The sequence below is a fragment of the Oryx dammah genome, unplaced genomic scaffold (assembly GCF_014754425.2).
Source record: "Oryx dammah isolate SB20612 unplaced genomic scaffold, SCBI_Odam_1.1 HiC_scaffold_25, whole genome shotgun sequence".
NCBI lineage: Eukaryota > Metazoa > Chordata > Mammalia > Artiodactyla > Bovidae > Oryx > Oryx dammah.
In genome coordinates this window covers 6,986,241-7,013,811 of record NW_024070209.1, presented here as the reverse complement: position 1 = coordinate 7,013,811, position 27,571 = coordinate 6,986,241, and the positions used below count along the sequence as shown (strand labels likewise).

At 44.8% G+C, this 27,571-nt stretch overlaps 1 protein-coding gene across 1 annotated transcript; it reads right to left on the bottom strand.

Annotated features, from left to right (window-relative positions):
- Positions 1-13: 13 nt before the first annotated feature.
- IL1RL2 (interleukin 1 receptor like 2) lies at positions 14-27,571 on the bottom strand. Its single transcript, XM_040223815.1, is given in 11 exon segments — positions 14-1,028; positions 1,030-1,361; positions 3,878-4,039; positions 8,114-8,257; positions 12,579-12,715; positions 13,663-13,792; positions 16,050-16,124; positions 18,783-18,942; positions 21,938-22,133; positions 25,966-26,197; positions 27,221-27,571. Coding segments are annotated over 11 exon segments (1,779 nt in total). The 5' UTR covers positions 27,315-27,571; the 3' UTR covers positions 14-911.

The following is a 27,571-nucleotide window of genomic DNA, read 5'->3' as shown; positions in this document are numbered from 1 at the left end:
ATCCTAGGGATGGGGGAGCCTGGTGGGCTGCTGTCTATGGGGTCACACAGAGTCAGACATGACTGAAGTGACTTAGCAGCTTAGCAGTTGTCAACCACAGAATAAGAGCTGGACTGTATCTAAGCTCCTCCATGTCAGGGTTTGAAACTACTGATAAGGCTTTATAGTCGATTTTAACATCAATGACCCTTCTGAGTTGTTCACTCATGAACTGACCTGTGAAGAAGGCACGCTGGCTGGGTGACTTTGTCTGCTCAGAATGGAGCTCCATCCTCTTGGTGTGGTGACTGTGTCCACCACAGGTGGCTCAGAGTTCTGGCTTCCAGAGGCCAACTGGGAAAAATAAGGGCCTCGTGACTTGTTTTGGTTGGACAGGCAAAGCAGGAGGCCCACCAGCGGGGGGATTCACTGGCAACCAGAGTTGGTCCCCACAGGTCTAGGTGACTTCCAAGTTGCTTCCAGTGTCAAGGTGCCCAGACTGCAGTGTCACAACTGTTTATTTGCACAAGAGGAGTGAGAGGGGCTGAGGACAGGGCCCCAGCAGACTGGTCAGGCGTAGCCTCTGCCAGCCCTCCCCAAGCCCACAGCGTCCCCCTGTGGATCTGACCACCCAGGCTCGCGTCTCCAGCCCCATGGGGGTCAGACCATGTGCCAAACCTCCTGACAGCTGAACCACAACTCTCAAACCCTCCAAGGCTCCTCCCCAGGGGCTCAAAGGCTACTCCTCCATGTTCACAAGTCTTTATGAGTGCTCAGAGCCAGCCAGTTAATGAGGGCTTCTCGAGAGGTGCTGTCTCCCCCTAAAGAAATAGCTCTGAGCAAAGGCAGCAGATAAACCCAGGTCTTTCCATAAGGACACAACAAGAAACAGTAAGCTTCAAGCAAACAGCCCAGATGCAAGGCTTCCTTGTCTAACTGTGCACAACCCTTGGGATGATATTCTTTCCATCAGGGGAGATGAACCCCGCATGGGCCTCCGACTTGCTGGCTGTGAGGTCAAAGGGCGTGTGCTTCAGCAGCTGGACAAGAAGGCGGCCACCTCTTGGGAGGCATGCGATATCTCACTTTTTTCCAGAACTTGGTCTTCACGCACTGGGACTGTTCTGTGAAGTCTCCACTCCACTGGACGGCCCCGTGCTTCTGTTTGATATACTGAATGGACTCCGGCAAGGCAGTGTAGTCCTTGACCTTCCCCAGTTCAATCAGGATGACCTTTATCCCATCCTGGATGAGGGCACTGTAGATGGCAATTTGTTCTTCCGACAGGTTCTTTAATAGGTCAAAGCTCAGCTCATCGGGATCGATAATGATGATCAGTCTTCTGCACAGCCTAATATTTTCATCGATGACATTGACCACAGCTGGAAATTAAGAAAAAAGATGTAAAACAGCTCACAGTGAAAGCAGCCCCACAGGGACTTTCCTGGTGGTCCTGTGATTAAGAATCTGCTTTGCAATGCAGGGAACAATGCCTGGTTGGTGAACTAAGATCCCAAATGCCTGGAGCAACTAGGTCCGCGAGCCACAACTCGAGAGTCCATGCGCTTTAACAGAAGATCCCACATGACCAAATGCAGCCAAATCAATAAATTTTAGAACTAATAATAAAATAGTAAATGAAAAAAAAAACAGCCACTAGTTATGAACTACTCAGAACAAGGATCTTATTATGTCTGTTTTTTTTTTTTTAAGGTTTCTGTCTTTTTTATTTCCCCAAAACAGCATTCCTATGGGAAGTACAGGGCTTCTAGAATTTTCTCCACCTGAATAAATAAATTTTTAGTAAAGTGTTTTCTTTATTGACTAAGATCCATAATATCTAGAATCCACTGTCTGAATTAAGTATTCTGGTGAAAAGTCTATTATTGTCTGTTTTATAGGAAACCACTGGGATCTTTAAATTTTCTGGATTAATACAAAACTTATTAAGCTCATAGTATATAATTTACTTGTGTATGTATAAATATTCAGTATTTGTTATAATTCCCATTTTTATCATGTCTGACTTTGTATATCGAAACTTAGCTAAAAGTCTGGTATATATTAGAGGATAAATGCTTTTCTTTTTTTAAATAACAGACTTTTAAAGGATAGGACATATGTACTCAGTTCAAATGTACTAATCTTATTTGTGTTTCCCTCTTGTGCTTCGTGGCTATTTAAATGCCCAGGACTTACAGGACTAACTTGAAACCAAATAACATATTCTGCTGACTTGGGGAAGGGAGATAAACTTGGGATCTTTTAGAAATAAAGACCAAGTTTTATATCTTCCTTATCCTTAGGATATAAGAACAGACTGTAACCTCCCCAAGAGCATGTCCTTCTTCTCTTTGGTTTATTTTATTTTTATTTATTTATCTTTTTGATCTTTGGTTAATTTTAATATTTCTAGTGCCTACAACATTGCCTGGCACACAGCAGGGGCTCAATAAATGTTTGTTGAAGAAGTGAATGAATGAACCGTTATTGAAACATGAGCTCTTCTGCATGTTTGTAACAAGCCCTGGATCACACTTTCATTTCTTTCTGGAGAAGGATTTCATAACTTGAAAAGATGTGATAAGCTGTGGATAGGAGCAGCCTATGAAACCAAGGTACTTAGAAACCTTTTATTTATTTATTTAAATTTTATTACATATTTTTGTCTGGGCTAGGTCTTTGTTGCTGCAGGGGTTTTCCTCTGGTTGCAGCAAGCGGGGGCTACTGTCTAGTTGCGGGGCCTGGGCTTCTCATTTCGGGGGCTGCTCTTATTGTGGGGCACGGGCAGTAGGGCACAGGCCCAGTGATTGTGGCACATGGGCACGGCGGCTCGGTGGCATGCGGGATCTTCCCAGACCAGGGATTGAGCTGTGTCTCCTACATCGCAGGTGGATTCTTCTACCACTGAGCCAACAGGGAAGAAGCCCTATTCATTTTTTATCAAATTATTTATTTATTTGGCTGTGCCAGGTCTTAATTGTGGCACATCGGATATTTGATATTTGTTCTCACATGTAAGACTTTTAGTTGAGACAAACTATTTGATCCTAAAGGAAACCAACCCTGGATATTCATTGAAAAGACTGTTGCTGAAGCTGAAGCTCCAATACTCTGGCCACCTGATGCAAAGAGCTGACTCACTAGAAAAGACCCTGATGCTGGGAAAGATTGAAGGCGAAAGGAGAAAGGGGCAGCAGAGGATGAGATGGTTAGATAGCATCACCGACTCAATGGACATCAATTTGAGCAAGCTCTGAAAGATAGTGGAGGAGAGAGGAGCCTGGCGTGATGCAGCCCATGAAGTCGGAGTTGAACACAACTTATTGACTGAATGGCAACAACAAGGGGAGGACTGGAGGAGACTGAAGCTCATAAAAACCAGCTTTAAACATGTATTCATGTACATATTCAAACCAACAGAAAATACTCAGTGATTAGTCTCAAGGATTCCACAGCCAATGACCAGTTGTCTGTTTTGGGTCTCTTGGTCAAGGCTAGGGTCATACAAATGCATCAACCATATCCATACCCAACCAGGAATCACAGTTATCCTGTCAGAGGAATGAACCTAAAGAAAGAAGAGAGATTGATCCTCACCTCCTCAGCTTGGGGGCTGTGGGCAGAGGAGGTGAAGGGCTCCCTGTGGTTCCAGATGGAAGGCAATCATACTTCCCGCCATTTGTGAAGTAAAGGAAGAGAGAGATCCCTTTTCATTTTCTTTTTCTTTTTTTTTTAAATTGAGTCTCAGCATGATGGATCTTAGTTCCTGGACCAGGAATAGAATCCATGCCCCCTTGCAGTGGAAGTGAGGAATTCTAACCCCCGGACCACCAGGGAATTCTGATTCCTTTTCATTTTCTTCATTTCTTATTTTTATACCTCACTGAAAACATACCTTCTCCAGGAAACTCATCCCTGCCAAATATGAATAATTTGTATCCACACTGCTTCTCCAGCACCTCAGGAAGAATTTTCAACACCAGCGTGTCCACATCATGACTCTGGCTTTCTCTCTGAGGCTTAGGATATAAAACATAAGCATCGTACAGCTTCCCATCTGAAAAGGAAACAGAGCAAGCTCGTGAAATTATTCCTACCAAATTGTGTGTATGTGAGTTGCTCAGTTCTGTCCAACTCTTTGCAATCCCATGGACTATAGCCCACCAGCCTCCTCTGTCCATGGACTTCTCCAGGCAAGAATAATGGAGTGGGTTGCCATTTCCTCGTCCAGGGGATCTTCCTGACACAGGGATAAAACCCCTGTCTCCTGCATCGGCAGGCAGGTTCTTTACCACTGAGCCACCTGGGACACCTCCCTAATGCAAGCAGCTTCTTGAAGATATAAAATATTGATAGATGACTAATGAGAACCCACTGTACGGCACAGGGAACTCTACTCAGTGCTCTGTGGTGACCTCAACGGGAAGGAAATCCAAAAATCTTGCAGGAGGCCCTTTTGTCCTGTCACTCAGCAAAGCTATATTTCAATTTAATCTTTACATCAGGCTCCTCCGTCCTTAACTCATCTCTGTCTGAAGCACACCTTTCAAATATTTGGATCACATAATACCTGCCTAACCTGTTGACTCCTTTCTTAGATTAAAGAAGCTAAAATGAAGAATAAGTAATTTGAGATGACCAGATCTCTTCCCCAGCTTCCCCTTCAGTCAGCTCACAAGTTCACTGTGTGAACAAGAGAGCTTCTAAAGAAAGACCCCAAGGAGTCAAGGAGCCTGCCTGCAGTGGGAGATGGCAACCAGCCTGGCCCCCATCTTGATGATTAACTAAAATTACTTCTCCTTTTCCCTTTAGAAACGTTCACGGCCAAGCAGAATCTTAGGAAGTAGTTTTGGGACATTAGTCCACCCTCTCCCAGGTTGCCGGCCTCCTGAATAAAGTAGCCTTTCACTTTCCAACCAATCCCAGTCTCCTGAATAGTGGCTTTTGAGAGGTGAGCAGTTGGAGCTGAGTCTGGTTACACGATTGCTACTAGGGCTTCTCCGGTGGGTGAGACAGTAAAGAATCTGTCCGCAGTGTAGGAGACCCGGGTTCAGTCCCTGGGTTGGGAAGATCCCCTGGAGAATGGAATGGCTACCCACTCCAGTATTCTTGCCTGGAGAATTCCAAGGACAGAGGAGCCTGGAGGGCTACAGTCCATGGGGTCGCAGAGCCAGACAGGACTGAGTGACTAACACAGCACAATAACAGGCTACCAGTCACAAGTCCAGAGGGTCCCCTTTGCTCCTGACCACCCAGCTATAAACGAGATTCCCATGACCCCCGCCTTGGGTTTGATTATTTTGCTAGAATAACGCGCAGACTCAGAGAAACATGCTACTATTAATAACGATATCACTGATTTATTATAAAAGGGTTTTTAAAGGATCTGAATCAAAAGGCAGATGAGAAGATGCACGGGGCAAAGAATGGAGAGGCTCAATGCCCTCTCCAGGGCCCCATTCTCCCTAGCGTCTACCTGGTCACCAGCCCAGAAGCTCTCCAAACCCTGTCCTTTAGGGTTTGTATGGAGGCTTTGTTATATAGACTCGTTTGATGAAATTAGGAAACGGAAGCTTTACAAAGTTCATCCCTGAGTCATTATGGGCAGCTGGGTCAGATTGTATTTTCCAAAAATAGCCCCAGAAGTATTTCCAGTCCCGCAGGCTCTTTTCAAACTTCGCCACACCCATAAAGAGAAGGATTCAATTTCCCCTCCCTTAGCATTGGGTAAGACTCTGGAGCCACCTTGATGCATGAATGTGGTAGAACTGACACTAGGAATCCAAGGTCTGAGTCATTTAAAAACTATGTGGGTGAGAGGGGAGGGCTTCCCTGGTAGTCCAGTGGTTAAGAGTCCGCCTGCTGATGCAGGGGACATGGGTTCAATCCCTGGTCCAGGAAAATTCCACGTGCTGCGGGGCACCTACACCCGTGTGCCCGTGGGCCACAACTATTGCGCCCGTGCTCCATAACAGGAGAAGCCACCGCAGTGAGAAGCCTGCGCACTTCAGTGCCCACTCCAGTATCTTGCTGGGAAAATCCCATGGACAGAGGAGCCTGGTGGGCTAGAGTCCATGGGGTCACAAAGAATCGGACACAACTGAAGGGAGTGAGCAGGCACGCATAAAATATTGATCAATAACCAATGAGAACCTACTCTACAGCACAGAGATCTCTACTCAGTGCTCTGTGGTGACAGACCCTAAATGGGAAGGAAATCCAAAAAAGCGGGGATGTATGTACACATATAGCTGATTCACTTTGCTGTACAGTAGAAATGAACACAACATTGTTAAGCAACTGTACGCCAAAAAAAAAATTTTTTTTAACAGACAATACATAGAACTTATGGACTTTAGCCAAGGCCATCCAGAACTACTTAATAAAACTGTGAATTAGACACACCTCACTATGAATCACTTCTGCAGCCTGACTAATCTGCTTGGAATAAACTTATCAGGAGAAGGACACACTTTCTCTTCTTCATTGGTATTTGCTGCCGCTGACTCCGCATGTTCCCAAATAACCAGAGAATGTCCTCAAAGGACACAAAGCTGGGAACAGCATCTGGGTTCACCTCAAGAGTCTCATCACTCACTCACTGTTCAAGTCACACTCAGAGGGGAATCAGCGACTGAGCTGGAGGAAATGTAGCCACAAAGGACGCGTGCACTTTGCTGACTTAAAGAAGAAGAAGAGAACCCCTGGCTGACTGGCCATTCCCGTCTCAAGTCCTCAGCCCACTGGCTCCGATCCTGGTCAGCAGCCCCGTCTGAGCAGAGGGCGGGGCTCCCTGAGTCGCTTGTCTGCCCAGCTTCCGCCGCTCGGGATGAGACACCATACAATTTCTTTTCCTCTTCCTGCTACATCTGACTTCACCCGCAGCAGCTACACCATGCACTTTGCACTCACGCTCCCTGGAATCCCAGTGAGTCACAGAGATGGAGCTCTGGGGACACCCCAACAGGCCCCTGTCCGTCAACACATGAAGCAGCTCTCTGTATCAGGAAAGACAAACAGCTTTGCTGCCCTGAAGCCTCTTCTCAGATGGATGCAGGAGGACCACGGGCAGAGATGGGCTGACACAGAACAGGCTCTCCAGGGACCACAGCCCAGCTCAGCCCAGCCCACTGCCCACAGCGCTAAAAGAGTTTCACGGCATACATAGGGAACAGACGTGAGCACAGAGCTGGGGAAGGAGAGGGTGGGATGAACATGCAAACATACACATTACCATGTGTAAAACAGATAGCCAGTGGGAAACTGCTGTGTGACACAGGAGGCTCAACCCAGTGCCCGTGACAACCTCGAGGGGCGGGGCGGAGTAAGAGGTGGGAGGGAGGTTCAAGAGGGAGGGGATATACGTCTGCCTATGGCTGATTCATGCTAATATATGGCAGAAAATAACACAATACTGTAAAGAAATTAACCTCCAATGAGAAATACATTTAAAAGAAAAATCTTAAGAAAAAAAGAGCTTCAGGTTGCACTGGTCACACACAGCCAATTTCCACAAGTGAATTTTGCTATCAAAAAAGAATTCATTGCTTCCCAGGTTGCTCAATGGCTGCTGATTTTGAATTCTGAAATTTCATTTAAACTCCAAGTTAGTACACCTCTGCTTCATCAAATCTGTGCACAAGCATGTGTTTTTTTTTTTATGCAAAGGCAGGCACTTCATGTGAATATCGCCCTTCTGTGCAACAAGGATTCTTAACGTGTGCCTGGACCCCCCAGCCCCCTGAGTTCCCATCAGCATTGCAAGTCTGTGGACCTGAAAGTGATGCCTCCATGGATCTCCGTGCAGAAAGCTGCACAGACAGACCTCTCTCAGCCGTGTATGCCTTTTCCTATCCAATTAAGAGAGATTAAAGCAGATTTAATGATAATGAAGCTGAAGCTCCAATACTTTGGCCACCTGATGGCCCTGATGCTGGGAAAGACTAAAGGCAAAAGGAGAAGAAGGCAGTAGAGGATGAGATGGTTGGAAGGCATCACCAACTCAATGGACATGAGTTTGAGCAAACTCTGGGAGACAGCAAAGAACAGGGAAGCCTGGTGTGCTGCAGTCCATGGGGGTTGCAAAGAATCGGACATGACTTGGCGACTGAACAATAGCAAGTACACTCACCTTCTATGGGCCCTGCAGAATGGAAGGAACTTCGATACCAAAGTACAATGTCGATCTTAAAAATGTTGTAGATACACATGGCAGACACCACTGCACCAGTCAAGATGAGAAGCCCTCCTATCAAGTAAGCTCGAAAATCTGGAACTGCAAATGACAGCAAAAATAAATTAATAAAAATACTACAAAGAGTCAATTATACACTTTACTTATACGGATCCCATTACTTATGCCAAATAGAAATGTATGGAATGTTAATGAGAATAACACAAAGACTTCTTTACAGTTAAATAATAGGTTTTTGTGATGGCTGTTTAGTCACTCGTCATGCCTGACTCTCTGCGACCCACGGGCTTGACTGTATGTAGCCCACCAGGCTCCTCTGTCCATGGCATTTCCCAGGCAAGAACACTGCAGTGAGTTGCCATTTCCTCCTCCAGGGGATCTTCCCAAGCAAGGGATCAAGCCCACGTCTCCTGCATTGGCAAGAGGATTCTTTACCACTGAGCCACCTGGGAAGCCCAAAAATCTCTTTACGGTTAAATAATAGGTGTGGGGAGCAGATTAACCTGGTCTTGGCCATGAATCTGAGGAATAAATGTGCTCCTAGGAACTTGGAGAGGGAAACTCTGTAGACACCTAGCTCCGGATGGTAGATGCCGTACGGCTCTGACTGCAGAAGACTGCTCACCTGTCAAAGCACACCTGGCCAGGTAACTCCTTACTCATAGCTAGACTCTCCAGAGGCAGAGCCTGAGCACATTTATTGGCAACGTTCTTCAGGTGATTCTGTTGCACAATTTTTTTTTTAAGAAAATGATTTTTTTTAATGTGAACTATCTTTAAAGTTGTTACTGAATTTGTTACAGTATTGCTTCTGCTTTATACATTGGTTCTTTGGCTGCAAGGCAAGTGGGATTTTAGCTCCCCGACCAGGGGTAGAACCCTCACCTCCTGCTTTGGAAGGTGAAGTCTTAGCCACTGGACCGCCAGGGACATCCACTCTTGCACATTCTTCTTATTATTTTTTCTCTTTTAGCTGCTATTGACCATCTTTACCTATTGTTGTTTAATTTAACTTTTTATTTTATTTTAGTTAATCATCGGGCTTCCCAGGTGAAGAACAGGGCAACCTGGTGTGCTGCCGTTCACGGGGTCAGGAAGAGTCAGACACCACTTAGCGGCTGAACCAGGTGGCACTAGTGGGAAGGGATTTGCCTGCCAGTGCAGGAGACACAAGGGACCTGGGCTCGGTCCTGGGTGGGGCAGACGCCCTGGAGCAGGAAATGGCAGCCCACTCGAGCAATCTTGCCTGGAAAATTCCATGGACAGAAAAGCCTGGTCATCTTAGTCCATGAGGCAGCAGAGAGTCAGACAACACGGAGCACATCTATCTATCCATCTATCTACAGCTGATTAACAATGTTGTATTAGCTTCAGGGGGACAGCAGAAGGATTCAGTTACACATACACATGTATCTATTCTTCTTCAAATTCTTTTCCCATTTAGGTTGCTACATAATATTGAGCACATTCTTAATTCTGTTCTATTACTGCTATAATCACCTTCCCAGTGACTCAGAATTGAGCAGCAGGACCCCCATCGTGGGGCATCCCAGGTGGTACTAGTGGTAAAGAACTCGCCTGCAATGCAGGAGACATAAGAGATGTGGGTTCGATCCCTGGGTCGGGAAGATCCCCCTGTAGAAGGAAATGGCAACCCACTCCAGTATTCTTGCCTGGAGAATCCCACGGACAGAGGAGCCTGGCGGGCTATGGTCCATGGGGTAGCACAGAGTCGGACACGACTGAAGTGACTTAGTATGCATGCACACACCCCCATCATAGATGAAGAACCACCAGTTGCCATCCCTGGAAGCCATCCCCATGGCTGCACAAGAGTGGCCAAGAGCCAAAGTCCAGCCTCATCTGCCCTGTTCACCAGCAGCAGCCGGGGAGGCGCCTGTCTGCAAGACACTAGCTCAGGAAGGGCGTTTACACCTGGTTGTGTTTGTGAGCACCTTGCTGAGCAATTAAGGCAAAAAGCAGTGGGCAGATGTCCAAGGAGCAGAACCAGTTTCTCTGGAACTCCAAGTCCCTGAGAACATGCTTCTACGTATCTGAGAAGAGGAACAGCCCACAGCTTTCTGCCTTACCATGGCCCAAAGTTGTGCTGCCAAAGAAGGAGGCTCCAGGAGGGAGAGAATCAGAAAAGAGGAACCAGGAGAGGGGAAGAGAAATTCTGTCCATTCTTAGAATCCACCGCACGTCTACCACTTCCTTCATCCTCCCTGGACCTCTGGTCCCCACTGGAAAGTGTGTGTGGGTAGGGAGTGGGGGTGGGGGAAGGGGAGCTTACTAAAGAGCCAATCACAACCTGCACCAGGCCACACCATGTTGCAAACATTTTGCAAAGAAATCCTTATGCACACTTGTATGTCTTCAAATACATGGCACAATAAAGCATGATAAATAAAAACACCTTCTGTACCCTAAAATCAATCCACTGATGAAGTCCCAGCCCTGCCAAGTGGAGCTGCTCTGCACGCTGGTGCCGTTGGTCCTGACCTCTTGTCTGAGCCTCTAGCTCCTAACTATTCGATGGATTCTCCTCCTCCTCCCTCCCACCACCCCCGATTTCTTCACCCTTTACCAGCTCTTGGACCAACTGTACCACCTGTCTCTTTAGGAACACTGCGTCTGGGGACCTTCACTGTACCGGTCAGGGATATTGGCATTATAAACGATCATGATAAAGAGATCAGGCCCACAATATTTATGAGATTCAAAAAGCCCCCGGTAAAGCAGACAGGAGTGATGCCCTGAAATTCTTGGATCGATCACTCACTGCAATCAGGAGTGTCGATTCCCTCTGCTCTAGAAATGAGCTAAAAGACGATGACATTCAAAACTGGAAACTAATGAATACGTTCAAAGGAAGTATTGGCTTTGAAACTGAAATAAGTGGGAAACTCTCTGTTGAGACATCAGGTATCCGAGTGAAAACTCGGGATTTCTCATTTGGGTCCACATGGCCACCACCAGCCTTAAGCTGAGATGGTAACCCAAGAACAAGCGATTAAAAGAAATTTATAGAAGGGCACACCCAATCCAAACAACTCTCTGGAGATCCTACTTCTCATAAACGAAATCAGATTCACACCTATAGCTGTCTTCAAGAAAAATCAGGAAGTCTAATGGAGAAGCTGTGATCTTACCTCTGGTTTCAAGTAAACCAAGATGAGGCTTGAATTTAAGTTCCTAAGAATTTAGGGAAAACAAAACGGAGTGCACCTGTCCAGAAATACCTTGCATGTGAGATATGAAATAAGCGTTAACAGCAACAGTGATGAATTCAGGAAGTGTAGGTTTCTTAACTACAAAGCGGACAAAGGACCCTTTCCTTCTCCTGTATGATCAAGCAGGCGTTCACAGCTAGCACCATTCATTTGTTTTGAGCCTCAGAATCCTTCTGAACACAGTGCTTCCATGATCAGTATCTATAAGTCAGTATTGACACAGAAATCTCACTGCTCATCCTCAGTCTAGTTGAGGCAGATTTCAGTCATAGCCATTTCAGGTCTTGAGTGAGCTCCAGGGTTTCCCACAGTCAGATTGCCCTCTTTTCTCTGGGCTGGACACTGAGGTACACTGTCCAACAATTCCACTCCTGACGATGGACCACAGAGAAACGCTTCTACAAGAGTACGGCTGCCAAATCAAAGCCTTCTGTCTTGTATGAAGCGATCTGAAAACTAAAGAGTTGATATTAATAGGATTATTTTGTAAAAAGCTGTCCTGGGAAACCACAGGCCAGTCTCCTACAAGGTACTTCAAACCCTGCCTCTGACTTTTCTCCAGATGATTTCACCCTTCACTTTCCACTCTCTGATTCCATTGCCTTCATTAGACGATGAGCACACTCTATACACTGCTAAGTGCACTATCCACACACACACAGGGAGGCAAAGTCCAGGCTCCAGGCAACTAACGATGTTAGCAATTCACCCCTGCTGATGACACAAGAGAAGAGAAGGGTCCTTCCTGCTCGAATACCGGAGTTTGGCCTCTATCGATAATTTTACAAAGCTACATGATAAAAATATACATTGGCATTTTGCATCACATGACTTCTAATAAACAACTGAAAAGCTGAACATCACAAGCACATCATTTTAAAAGTTGAGCAAGTCAGGTGTAATGAAGGAATACCTCTGCTTCCTGGAGTGTTGATGCATAAAATCTCAATGTATGTTCAGAAGGAGCTTTCTAAGGACACTGCAGTGTAAAAACAGCCTGACCCCGAGAGCATTCAGACAGGGTATCAGTTTTTCATTAGATTTCATATTGAGTTTCCTTACTCAAAACCACTCTGCTGTCTCACAGCAAGCATTTAATGCTCTTTCCTGTGTGCTTCCTTGCCATCATCTGGAACTCTCTGGGCAGTCACACCCTAGCAGGACATTACCTGGGAGCTTCAGTATAAAGTAAGCAGCAGACACTCCAGCATGGCACATGAAAGGGTGGCCATAATCTTCCATTTTCACTTCTAAGAAGGTTATGTTCACTGTGTAAAAAATATGTTCTGGAAAAATAGTGTAGTTTCTATAAAAGAAAAGAGCCCATCATTAATACGTACATGAGCTGTCTTTACCCACCAGGTTTTTATGAACTTTTGTCTGGAGGATAAAGTTCTCTCTTGGAGTACACTTGGAACCATTATTTTACCCTGAGAATACCCTGCTGGCTCAATGAGGCAATGGGTTATGTAGCTCCAAATGTAATGTGGATTTTCTCTCAGACAGTGACACAAAAGTGCGCTCCTTCTCATTCGAGACACCGTCCTCAGCCCTAAGGGGTCCTCCCCTGTTCCTCTCCACCCATTCTCACTTATTTACACTGTAACACCCAACACACATTGGTCTGTCCTTTGACTTCATGCACCTTCTTTTCTACCACTCGGCTTAAACCATCATCAGTTGGGTTTGTACCACTCCATTAGCTAATGATCACGCACCATCTCCCCCAAGAATCCCCATGTCACTGTCCACTTCACTGTTTAAGCCTTGAAGGCCCATGGCTCATGATATAACTAAGTAGGAATGAATGAGACTGACTATAAGGCCTAGCTAAGGATGCTTTAAGCCATGCTTGATTTTTTGCCTCCTTTCTCTAAGATGTAAGCAGGATTGGTAGCATGAGCATCTTTTTAAAAATTATTTTTACTACTGATTGATTGGCAGCCCTGCGGGACATGAGGGATCTTAGTTCCCTGACCAGGGATGGAACTCGTGCCCCCTTCGGTGGGAGGTTGGAGTCTTAACCACTGGACCACCAGCAAAGTCTCTGAGCATCTTCTCTGACCCAGATGCTTGGCTCTCTGAAACATACCACCAAAAGGAGTGAGGGAGAGGCTGTGAGAGTCACCTAACAAGCAGTACCAGCACCAGTGTTGTTTAGATGGGGAAATTCGTGCTAGGTTGTAGAGAAGTCAGGAGAGCAAGACACCCACTCAATTCCTTCCTGAGAAGTCAGGAGAGCAAGACACCCACTCAATTCCTTCCTGAATGCGCTTGGATTCCCCGTAGTAGTCATCGACCAGGGTATTGTTGACCCTCCAGCAGCGTGGGTTTGTGTTATCCCGTGTGTCTGTTATGTTGCAGTTGACAATGAGCATGGAGCCTGTACAATCAAATTCAGAAACGCTTAGTGAGATCCCAACCTGCATCACAAAGGCCCCTTGCTTCTGAACCTTGAATAGCTTTCAATTACCAAAAATATCCTCCCTGAGGTCAACATCCATCTGCTTTATTCTTTCCATGGACAGAGATGAGGAGGACACGAAACCATGCAGGATGTGTACTGCACAGACAAGAATAAGCAGCCAGACATCACCAGCTTGGGGCCAGTGTTTGTCACAACATCAGGGGCACAGATACTACTTCTACTCTTAGCAAAGGACATTACAATTTAAAAGGTATTTCACACATGTTTTGGTCTTCATCTCTAAAACACTCCTACAGAGCAGAAAAGGAGTGGTGCTATTATCCCCATCTTACAGATGAGAACATTGAGGTCCAGATAGATCAAGTGACTTGCTCAAGGTCACACATTAGAGGAAAGAGCGAGACATGAACTCTGGTTTTCTAATTCCAAAACCAGTCAGATTAAGCACATTACGTTTCATTTCTAATTTTTAAAGATTTTTATTTTTAAGTAATGAATTCCTAGTTCAAGTTTTCTAAATGACTTTTCGGTATCTATGCAGTAAGTGTATCATTTTTGTTCTCCTTAAGCTCGTTTATGCAAAAGAGGAATTATCAGACTCACGTCCATCGAGTCCGTGATGCCATCCAGCCATCTCATCCTCGGTCGTTCCCTTCTCCTCCTGCCCCCAATCCCTCTCAGCATCAGAGTTTTTCCAATGAGTCAACTCTTCTCATGAGGTGGCCAAAGTACTGGAGCTTCAGCTTTAGCATTATTCCTTCCAAAGAAATCCCAGGGTTGATCTCCTTCAGAATGGACTGGTTGGATCTCCTTGCAGTCCAAGAGACTCTCAAGAATCTTTTGAACTGTGGTGTTGGAGAAGACTCTTGAGAGTTCCTTGGACTGCAAGGAGATCCAACCAGTCCATTCTGAAGGAGATCAGCCCTGGGATTTCCTTGGAAGGAATGATGCTAAAGCTGAAGCACAAGTACTTTGGCCACCTCATGCAAAGAGTTGATTCATTGGAAAAGACTGTGATGCTGGGAGGGATTGGCGGCAGGAGGAGAAGGGGACGACCGAGGATGAGATGGCTGGGTGGCATCACGGACTCGATGGACGTGAGTCTGAGTGAACTCCGGGAGATGGTGATGGACAGGGAGGCCTGGCGTGCTGCGATTCATGGGTTCGCAAGAGTCAGACACGACTGAGTGACTGAACTGAACTGAACTGAACTGAAACAAGTTTGCATTGCTCCATGTAACCCCAGTTTTGCCTTTTACGTACATTGTTAAAATAAATTTGCTCGCAATTTGCTTTACATTTTTCATCTGTATTTATGAATGATTTGGTCTGAAATTTTCCTTTGTAATGATGTCCTTTTTGGGTTTGGGTGTCAAGGTTTTCCTGACCTTCTGAAATGAGATAAGAATTATTTCCTCTTTTTCTTCTCTCTTAAACAATTTGTTGAAAATTGGTGTTAATTCTTTATTAAATATTTTTCAGAATTCACCAGGAAAGCCAAATAAACCCTGATTTCTGTTTGTGGGAAGATTTTAAATTAACTTATATGATTTTTTTGCTCTGCCAAGGCTTATCTTTTCTTTCTTAATTATCTAAGCACAATGACTAGAATTTTCAAAGACAGGAGAGGGGAACAAAGTTAATTGAGAGTTAATAACAACTATACTTATCTTGTCTAGGTGTTTATAAAATCCACAAGAGTATTCACATGGTAAGTGATTTGTAAACAAATATCCTAATTGTTATTATTATTATTGAACTTTCCTTGAAAATTTGAAAGAACTAAAGAACCCTCCTTAAAACATGTGGGTCCAGAGGCTTTTAAGCAAATGGGCTTCCCTGGTGACTCAGATGGTAAAGAATCTGCCTGCAGTGCAAGAGACCTCAGTTTGATTCCTGAGTCAGGAAGATCCCCTGGAGAAGGGAATGGCAAACCACTCCAGTATTCTTGCCTGGAGGATCCCATGAACAGAGGAACCGGTGGACTGTAGTCCATGGGGTCATAAGGAGTTGGATATGACTGAGAGCACACACACATCTGATTTCCTATTTTGCTTTATAAGCTTTCTCATCTCTGTCTTTACCATTTGAGTTTCTCTGCATTTGAGAGATTCAGTTTGCTGGAGCTTCCTCTCCCTCTTTTATTCTGCCCCATACCTGCCCCAAGCCTTCAGCCCTTAGCAACTTCAGAGGCTTCGATAAGTCTACTCACCAAGTTTTACTTCAATTGAATTGTTTTTTGGATAAATGATCTTAGGGATTCTTCCTCCATTCCCCACTTTTTCGGCTAAAAAAATCATAACACATGAGATTGTGTTAGAAACATACTCAACTACTTGAATGCAATCATAACATAAACATGGTAGGCCTTCAATAAACATTGGTCAAGAAAAAACAAAACTCGTAGTGCCACAAAATATCACTCCATAAATGCATATTTTTCAACCAGGTTATCATTGAATTGTTAAGGGAAAAATCTGAAGGCTGTGCTACCAAGAGAAGTCATGTCACTGTTATATATAGGACATAAATATAAACGGATGAGATTGTGTGATAAATTCTCACTGCCTAGTCATCCAATATACTTCCTAAGCAGTGGCAATAAGTGAAGCTCTGACCTGAGTCCTAGACAGGGAGAAATAGTAACCCTAACAATCTATTGCCAATTCCATTATTCCATTCTCCGACTCTGCCCTTCTGTACTCTTCATGCCGTTTGTCCCCTGTGTCCCTCACCTTTTTCATCCCTCTCCCTCACGTTATAACTGTCTTCCTTGTGTTGACTCCCCAACCCTTTGACTTTCTCCATGTCTTCCCTTCTCCATTTGTCTACCATTATCTAGCAATCGGGCCTCAGCGCTAAAGAATTCACCTGCTCAGGCAGGAGACATGGGTTTGATCGCAGGTCCAGGAAAATCGCACATGCCGTGGAGAAACTAAGGCAGTGCGCCACAGCTGCTGAGCCTGTGCTGTGGCAACCATAACTGCCAAAGCCTGCACATCCTAGAGCCTGTGCGCCACAACAAGAGAAACCACTGCGATAAGAAGCCTGCACACTGCACCTAGAGAGTAGTGCCACTCCCCACAACTGGAGAAAAGCCCACGTGCAACAAAGCCCCAGCACAGGCAAAATGAAAGAAGTGAAAAAATTACCCGTCTCATTCGTGAATTGTCTGATTCATCTCTGCCTCTTTCCCGCTCAGACTTCAGGGCTCAGTCAGAGCAGCAGTCACGGCTCTTATCATCATGATCTCCCTGCCCGGCACCGGACCCGACCTTGATGAGTACCCAGCAAAGGGTCCATACATGACTGCCTGAAGAGCAGTCTCCCACCACTTGCAGCCAAGTGCAGACGATCACACCCAGAAGATGCTATGGCAGCTTCCTAAGCGGTCTCTAGATCTCAAGACCCTCTTCAACTCCTTCTCGAACATCTCAGAGCTGATCTTGTCCATCACGAGTGCAGCCTTGGGGCTCTGCACTTGCATGCATTCAAGGACTCCTCAGTGGCAACTTGGTAAAGCCAGTGTATAATCAGCCCCCTTGACCTTGCCCCTCTTTAACTCCCTGACCTCAACTCCCATCACTCCTCAGCTCACACTTCTATATGCCCTAGCAAGATTACTCTTAAAGCCAACATGAACCATGATGGTACACATTCTATGCATTGTCTGAGGCGCTCATCTCTGCCTTTCCCCTCTCTTCTTTTCTTCTGTGAATCCTACTCATCCTTCAAACTTCAGTAGAGAAGATACTTCCTCTTGGAAGCCTTCCAAGACCATTTATTTATTTGCCACCCATGCATCTACTTTTGATTTTTTCCTGCTTCCCCAGACCCTGTCTATAACTCTCTCTTTGCCACGTAATGTTAAGACAATCCATGTATATCTCTAGCTCCACTACAATGGGGCTGATAGCTCCTCAGTAGAAGAAAGAATTTAAATTTTTTTCTTATTATCACATTTTAACAAGTTTTGGCACATAACAGATTACAAGTAAACGTTTATTGCAAAGATGTGACCTATGGATGATTGGACTCAATGATTCCTTAAGGTATTCTTCATTTTGCCTTTGAAATTTCACCTTATAAAGAACTCCCAATGTAATACTAAAGCATAAGAGTGGTCAATCATTCAGTTCATTGATAGATTTGTGTGTAGTCTCAGTCAGGCTCTGGAGTACGTGTTGGGAATTCAGTGCTGAACAAGACAAGGATGGTGCCTTGTTCTGGGGAGACATAGTTGCTGTTGTTCAGTTGCTATCATGTCCCACTCTTGGAGATCCCGTGGACTGCAGCATACCAGTCTTCCCTGTCCATCACTATCTCTCTTGAGTTTGCTCAAACTCATGTCCATTGAGTTGGTGGTGCCATCCAACCAACTGATCCTCTGCTGCCCCCTTCTCCTCTTGCCTTCAATCTTTCCCAGCAACAGGGTCTTTTCTAATGAGTTGGTTCTTCGCATCAGGTGGCCAAAGTATTGGAGCTTCAGCTTCAGCATCAGTCCTTCCAATGAATATTTAGGGTTAATTTCCTTAAGGATTGACTGGTTTGATCTGCTTGTTGTCCAAGAGATTCTCAAGAGTCTTCTCCAGCACCACAGCTCGAAAGCATCAAATCTTTGGCACTCTGCCCTCTTTACAGTCCAACTCTCACCTTTACTGAATATCTATACTTTTTCAGGCACCCCATGAGCTTCTCTATAGACACAATCTCATTTAATTTTCATGTACAAACCAGGAGTTTTGAGTCTTCTATTTTTTCAGATGAGAAAATTAAACTGCTCATGGCCTTTCACCCCACTATCCCTAACCTCTGATCCTAATAAAGACATATTTGAGAGCCTGTTAATCCTCAGGAAAATCAAGATGGAGAAACCTTCTGCCCAAAACCACTCATCTCAAGCAAACCCACGAGCAGTCAAGGTGAAGGGTAAGCGTGTACTTACTGACAGTCACAGAGATGCTGTTGAAAACAGTGTGTTGTTTCTTTGCATGTGTGAGGCTGGCTTGACATTCATAGTTCCCTCTGTCCTCCACCGAGACATTCTTCACTAACAGCTTTTTTCCCCGAGAAATAAACCGTTCTCCTTCTATCTCCATACAGTCCTTAAAAAAAAAAAACACACTTCTTTTCAATTCAAAGAGTATCTTAGGGTATCAGTTACATTCCTAATTAGCATCAGTCCATGAACCATGGGGAGACAAGAAATCTATGTGATCTCTAGACCTTAGGTAATGTATAAGCTAATTGAAGACATGTATATTTATATAGTAAAGCAGCTCAGTAGTGTTTGACTCTTTGTGGCCCCATGGACTGTACAGCCTACCAGATTCCTTCTCCAAGGGATCTTCCTGACCCAGGGATGGAACCTGGGTCTCCTGCCTTGCAGGCAGACAGACATTTTATTGTCTGAGCCACCAGAGAAGCATATATTTATATAAGATATATATTTTATAAGATACATATATATTATCTCCTGGAGAAGGGAATGGCAACCCACTCCAGTATTCTTGCCTGAAAAATTCCATGGACAGAGGAGCCTGGTGTTACAGTTCATGAGGTCACAAAGAGTTGGCCATGACTGAGCATACCAGTATATATATATATATGAAACATATATCCCCAGAAAATTTGACAAAGAGTATTCTACAGGCTAGAGTGAGTGTTATAAATATGAGTTGAGAGAAGAGAAGCCTGCATAGACAGGAAGTAAGACTTCATGGGGAAGGATTACACCTGTTCCATAAAGGAGTTTCGTAGGAGGATGTGATCAAGCAAGAATGTCCTCTACCCACAAGAGCCCAAGTCCCCCAATGCACCACCATCCAATGGCACCAGGTAAGGCTGCAAGCCCAGGTGAGTAAGGAATGCCCCCTCATTCCATCTGCTCTACTTCACACACTATCTCGATGATCCCCACTTCCTAACTCAATTTCTCAAATAGCCTAAAGATCAATGTGGAACCATACTCAAGTCCTTCTGACTGATTCACCAAGCGAGGACTTGACTGAAAAAGCAGGCATCAACAAATGAATGGATAAAGGAGATCTGAGGTATATATCTGCAACTATCTATATTTCAATATCACTCAGTCATAAAAAAAATGAAATAATGCCATCTGAAGCCACAGGGATAGATCTAGAGATTATCATACTGAATGAAGCAAGTCAGACAGAGAAAGACAAATACCATATGATATGACTTATACAGGGAATCTAAAACATGATACAACTACTTATTTATAAAAACAGACTCATGATATATGATTGTCAGAGGAAGGAATAAATTAGGAGTTCGGGACTAGCAGATATAAACTGCCATATATAAAACAAACAACAAAGACCCACTATACAGCACTGGGAACTAGAGTCAATATTTTGTAAGAAACCATAATGGAAAAGAAAAAATACAATAAAAGGCAGGGAGAAGGACATTCATTGCCACATTCCTGTGAGAGAAGAAAACAGAAACAAACTCAATGAATGTGAAATATATAACAGAGACGATCAACAAAGGCGAAGACTGGTTCTTTGAAAGGAGTACTGACAAATCTCTTACAAGACTGAATAAGAGAGAGAGTGTGTGTGAGAGAGACAGACAGAGATACAGAGAAACACAGTGTAGTAGGGAGTAAAGGTAAACCTTACTATAGAAGGGGACATTACAAGCAGAGCATTGAAACTGTTTAGCAATTTCACACCAGAGCATCTGCAACATTTAATGAAAAGAACAACTTCCTAGAAAGCAAAATCTTAGCAAAACCCATTCAAGAATAAGCAAGAAATTTGTATAATCCTATGGCCATTAAATAAATGGAGTCAGTAGATGGAAACATTCCCACAAGAAGAACTTATGACCCAGATGGTTGTACTGGTAAGGGCTAATGGGCAGAGGCAGGGAAAAACTAATTCAAATATTAAGTACTATGCTAGCCTGTCCTCCTGCTTGCCCAGGATTATGCCTTATACATTATTATCTGCCGATACGGTCAAGAAAGGAGAAAGTCTGAAGGTGAAAACACAAGGTGTAGAAGGGTGAGTATATGATGCCCTATTTCCATAACAAAGGAAGGACTAGGGCATATGGCGACCTTCTCCAAAAGGACTTAAGCCAGCATGCTGAGCCTCCCAGGACGGCTGCTACCAGTATGCTTGCATGGGATTACACAAGGATGATGCAAAGCCTGCAAGGAACTAATGATAGCAGCCAACGAGCCCAGGAAATATGGATCAGAACTGAGAAGGAGACTTTCCAGGTTGTGCCTTCCGATACTTTGTGATTCTTGAATCCTATGCGTGGACTGTGCATGCAAAGAAACCATTATCCATTCAGTGAAACGACTTAATTAATCTTAATGAAAAAGAATAATGAAGGATAGTCTGAGAAGCAAGAATAACTGGGGGAGGGGTGGATACAAATAAGCAATTACCAAGCTCTAATAACTATAAATTAAAAATAAGTAATTTGAAGGGTTAAATTATCAGTTGCAATTAGGTCACAAATCTCTCTCTTTAGCAATTTTGCTTTAGAAGGTACAACGTAGGGTTTCCCTGGTGGGAAGACCTGGGTTCGATCCTTGGGTTGGGAAGACCTGAAGGAGTGCACAGCAATCCACTCCAGTATTCTTTCTTGGAGAATCCCCATGGACAGAGGAGACTGGTGGCTACAGTCTATGGGGTCGACAAGAGCCAGACATGACTTATCAACTAAGTACAGCACAACACAGGGCTTCCCTGGTGGCTCAGTGGTAAAGAATCCACCTGCCAACGCAGGAGACATGGGTTCAATCCCTGGTCTGGGAAGACCCCACATGCCACAGAGCAACTAAGCCAGAGCACCCCAACTACTGAGCCCACACACCCCAGAGTCCATGCTCTTCAACAAGAGAAGCCACCGCAATGAGAAGCCTGAGGACCACACTGAGAGTGTATCCCCTGTAGCCACAACCAGAGAAAAGCCCACGCAGTGGCAAAGACCCAGGACAGCCAACGAATAAAGTTATTTAAAAAAAAAAGTAACTTTAAAAAAACAAACAAAAAAAACCCCCGAGGTTTTAAAGAATAGGAAGGAAAATATCATCAGGATTTTTTTTTTTTTTACCTTATACCACTTTACTGAATTCAAATAAAAATTGTTTGGGAAGTTGAGATGACATATAAGGATGTCATCTCTTCCGGCCTGCAGAATCTGCTTGTACTCATGAGGCATGTTCAGTTGACTGTTTCTGGAAGCATCACACCAATATTTTTCAAACACAGTGAGGTTGACTCGCATTCTGGGACAGATGTCCGTATCACTGTAAGAAAACAACAGGTTGTAACTTCAGGAACTCAGACAGTCACAGAACCAAATGATTCCGTCCATCTCCAAAACTTTCCTGATCCTCTTCCAGGCACTGTGCCCAACCCTTTACCTCAACAAGACAACATACATCTCACAAGTCATTCATTACAGATGGAAAAAAAAAGTATTTGGATTGTAGAAACATGGGAGGACACCTTATCCAAATAATCAAAATGAACATCCCCAAGAACAAGCACGTGAACAAGAAGCACCTCTGAGTATGCTGCCGGAAAAGAACGCAAACCACTTCCATAGCGTTCCAGCCAAGGAGGCTCAGCCTGAACTGACTGAGGAAGAAATATATGGCAAACCCAAATTAAGAGATGCAATATAAAATAACTGCCTATACTGCTTAAGAATGTCAACATCACACACACACACACACACACACACACACACACACACACAACAAGCTGAAGATCTTTTCCCAATGAAAAGAGATTAAAAATAAATAAGTCCATTCTATTCATCTGAGTCTCTATTCCACAAATAGATTCATCAGTACCATTTTTCTAGATTCCATGCTGCTGCTGCTGCTGCTAAGTCGTTTCAGTCGTGTCCGACTCTGTGCGACCCTATAGATGGCAGCCCACTAGGCTCCCCCGTCCCTGGGATTCTCCAGGCAAGAACACTGGAGTGGGTTGCCATTGCCTTCTCCAATGCATGAAAGTGAAAAGTGAAAGTGAAGTCGTTCAGTCGTGTCCGACTCTTAGCAACCCCATGGACTGCAGCCCACCGGGCTCCTCTGTCCATGGGATTTTCCAGGCAAGAGTACTGGAGTGGGTTGCCATTGCCTTCTCCGACTAGATTCCATATGCATGCATTAATATACAATATTCATTTTTCTTTTTCTGACTTCACTTCTGGATATAGCTGGGAAGGAGAGGGTGGGACGAATTGAAAGAGTAACACTGACATATTCAGATACCATGTGTGAAATAGACAGCTGGCACGAAGCAGCTTTATAGCACCAGGAGCTCAGCTCAGGGTTCTGTGATGATCAAGAGGGGTGGGATGTGGGGTTGTGGGAGCGAGGCTTACCAGGAGGGGACACATGTATACTTATAGCTGATGCACACTGTCGTACAGCAGAAACCAACAAAGTGTGTGTGTGTGCTCAGTTGCTTCAGTCATGTTTGACTCTTCGTGACCCCACAGACTGTAGCCCGTCAGGCTTCTCTGTCCGTGGGATTCTACAGGCAAAAAATACTGGAGCGGGTTGCCATGCTCTCCTCTTGGGAATTTTCCCTTCCCAGGAATCGAACCCGTGTCTGCCTGCGGTCGTCTCCTGCATTGTGGGTGGATTCTTTACCCACTGAGCCAGCAAGGAAACCCACCAACACAACACTGTAAACCAATTATCCTCCAGTTTAAAAAAAACAAAGAATACAGCTAACTGCAATGCAATGATCCTGAATTGGATCCTCTACAGGAAAAGGAAGAAAAACACTTATAAAAGTCATCCTGTAGAAGACAGATAAAACTACTATATGAATCGGGGAGTAGATAAAAGTATTGTGTTGGTTAAATTTCCTGAATGTGATAACTATTTGGTGATGATGTAAGAGAATATTCTTGTTGAGAGAAAATACATATTGAAATGAGAGAAATACATCAGGGTCCCTGATATCTCAGAAGTTAAAGAATCTGCCTGTAATTCAGGAGACCAAGATTTGATCCCTGGGTCAGGAAGGTCCCCTGGAAAGGGGAATGGCAACCCACTCCAGTATTCTTGCCAGAGGAACCTGACGGGTTACAGTCAATGGGGTCGCAAAGAGTCAGACACGACTGAGCAAATAAAACTTTCACTTTTCATATGTATATGTATGACTGAATCACTTTGCTCTATACCTGAAACTAACACAACATTGTGAATCAATTATCCTCCAACAAAAATAAAGAAAACTAAAGCCCCAGTTAGAGTAGAAAATGAATAAATCCAGACTGGACAGCCAGATTCACGTGACATAAAATCTCCAACTCCAGTTAATTAATAACCTAGAGGAAACGGGAAATCAGACCCCATAAGACAAGGGCGGCTGGTCTGCAGAGAGTGAAATTGTGGGGATGGGACTACCGGCCCTTGCACGTGTGTTACTGAGTAACAGCATACCCTGAGTCAGTCACACGGAAATGAGGAATCTGGCAGGAATCAGAGAGGCATGTGGTCATCTGGAAACGCAGAAAAGGACCTAGAGACCCTAGGGACCATGAGAGAGGAGAGATGCAACTGCATTTCTGGGGTACTTCACTTGAGATCTGGGGTAATGTTTACTTCAATCCTATCTGGCCTGATTTCCACTTTACAGATAAGAAAGCCAGGCTCGTGGAGGTCAAATAATTCATTCGGGTCATGCCCATTGGCTGCTGCTGCTGCTAAGTCACTTCCGTCTGTGTGACCCCATAGACGGGGGCCCACCAGGCTGCCCCGTCTCTGGGAGTCTCCAGGCAAGAACACTGAAGTGAGTTGCCATTTCCTTCTCCAATGCATGAAAGTGAAAAGTGAAAGTGAAGTCGCTCAGTCATGTCCAACTCTTCGAAACCCCGTGGACTGTAGCCTTCCAGGCTCCTCCGTCCATGGGATTTTCCAGGCAAGAGTACTGGAGTGGGGTGCCATTGCCTTCTCTGGCCTGTTGGCAAAGGAGGACAACAAACTGGGACCCTCAGCCAAAATTAGGTCTGCAGAAGTGCTTTAAAATTGACACACATACAAAGCTTATTGGAAAGGTAACCACATACACACTCATTCTAATTTCCAGATTACCTTGACAATTTGGAAGATGTCCTTGAACTGAATGAGTATGTGTGTTAGTCACTCAGTTGTGTCTCACTCTTTGAGACCCCAAGGACTATAGCCTGCCAGGCTCCTCTGTCCATGGGATCCTCCAGGCAAGAATACTGGAGTGGGTTGCCATTCCCTTCTCCAAGTCATCTTCCCAATTCAGGGATCTGGGTCTCCTGCATTGCAAGTGGATTCTTTACTGCCTGTGCCACCACTGAACTGAATAGTTTGCCGATTTTGGTGAGGCATATGTTTTTCTGTTCACCGCAGTCCCCGCCAGACTCAATTACCTCCCACCAGATCACTCACTCACGTTACTTCCTAGCACAAGCCTTAGCGTGAGGTCTGGAACACACCTGATACTTGGACACTGTTAAATTCCTACAACAGATTCCTTACAAGAAAGGGGCTTAAAGAAGGCATATACCTATCTGGATGAGCTTCCAGTCACAAAAACTTTTATTTCAAGAAAGAAGGCAGCGATCATATTGGGTAAATAGGCTTTATAAGCTGGGCTGATCTTGGGCAGCATTTCAATGAGAAAAGATGCATTTCCTGTTTCAGCAGCTGATTTACAAATCTCTTCTGTTTAAAAGCCTGTTCATTGAAACCATCTCATAACAATCACAAAAACTATATTGTTCTCATTGAGTTTTTTACATTGATTAAGAGTTTATCAAGAATTTTTCTAAAAGAATTATACCCATATGTATATACACATATATACACAGGGTTTCCCCGATGGCTCAGTGGTAAGAATATGTCTGCCAATGCAGGACACTTGGGTTCAATCCCTGGGTCAGGAAGATCTCCTGGAGAAGGAGATGGCTACCCACTGCAGTATTCTTACCTAGGAAATCCCATGGACAGAGGAGTCTTGTGGGCTACAGCTCATGAAGTTGCAAAAGAGTTGTACACAACTTAGCGACTACTCAACAACAACAGCATATATACACATACATATATGAGTAAGAGAGAGCTCCATTTTGAATGAGGAACTTACTTTGTATAACACTGGTAGATCCCAGAGTCCTCCCCTTTCACGGGGAGAAACAAAATCCAGTTTTGGTTCTGGTAAATTCTAGACTGTGTGTTTTTGGATATTGGGATTTTGCTAGGATATTTATACCATGTTGCATTTACTTTCCCCGATGTTGGCAGAGAGTCGATGCAATTAAAAGCTGTAGGCTGGTCTACTGATGCCATATCTTGCAGAGTCAAGTCCTCGCAAGCATCTAGGGAAGGAAAGGGAAAAAATAATCACCACTGAGAGTGCTGGTGTTGGTTTTTATTTATTTGAACAAACACCTCAATTTTCTCGCTGATTTGAAATTGTATTTATAAATTTTCTCAGCATGAGAGTTTCCTAAAAACAGTCTGCTGATGTGGAAGTATAACCCAGACTCCTTCCATCTGTCCCTAAGAGGGAATTTACTGAGTCCAATCCTCCCCCCACCCCCAAATCATCTTTCCCATTTGGAATGATTGTCTCTTTCCCTACTATTCCCTTGTGGCTCAGCTGGTAAAGAATCTGCCTGCAATGCGGGAGACCTGGGTTCAGTCCCTGGGTTGGGAGGATCCCCTGGAGAAGGGAAAGGCTACCCACTCCAGTATTCTGGCCTGGAGAAGTCCCTGGACTGTATTGTTCATGGGGTCTCAAAGAGTAGGACACGACTGAGCAACTTTCACTTTCTTCACACTTTTTCTAAGACCCTAACTGTCATCCTCCTCCTTCAGAGAAAACGTTCCTATTCTGAGCCCCATTTGACCTGTTTTTCTTCAGCACTGCCTTCCAGTTAATTCAATCTGTCCCAAATAAAACCTGTAAGTATTTTGTTCCACAAAGGATTGTTAAACAATTCCCTCACATTAAAGTTCATTTCTAACACATTGCTTAGATTTTCTTAGAAGTAATTTGTTCCATTGCTAGTTTCTTTGCTTTTTACCTTGGTCTAAAACGTCCCTTTGACATATAAAACAGAGGCATCATCATCTCTTTGTGCATTTTAACTCGAGTCTTGACTTGCAACTTTGCCCAACTCCTCCCCGCTTCAAGTCACTTCAACGCTCAAAGGTGACATTCCGCGCAGGGCATCAGACACTGCGAGCTGAAACCTGCAGTTTCCCCATCCCGCGGGATTCTGCCTGGACCACTGGGGGCAAGAGTCACCGCACGCGATGCTCCAGGGTTCGAGAGGGGGCTCGCACAGAGATCGGGAGGGAGGGCAGCCGCTGAGACCCGAACTAACCGGACGTACCTGCTCTGATAAAGCGCGGAAGAGCGATGGACACGACGGAGAGGAGCAAGGACAGCATTCCCCTATCAGCTGCGAGAAAGAAAGAGGATGGCATGGGAAGGGGCGCAGCGGGCACGGCGCGCGCTCCTCTGGCACAGAGCCTGGGTAGTGAGACCTCTGAATCTCAGAGATCCCAGCCGGGCCACCCACCTTCCCTTCTTCACCCGGAGCCCTCCAATTCTGGCAATCCCGTGTACCCGGACGTGTCACCCAAGACTGCTCCCTCCCCGGCCCCGTTCTCGCTCTGAGCGCCCATCTCCAGAATCCGGCATCAGTGGGAGCCTCCACGCCCCGGGAGGCGCCGTGGGGGCC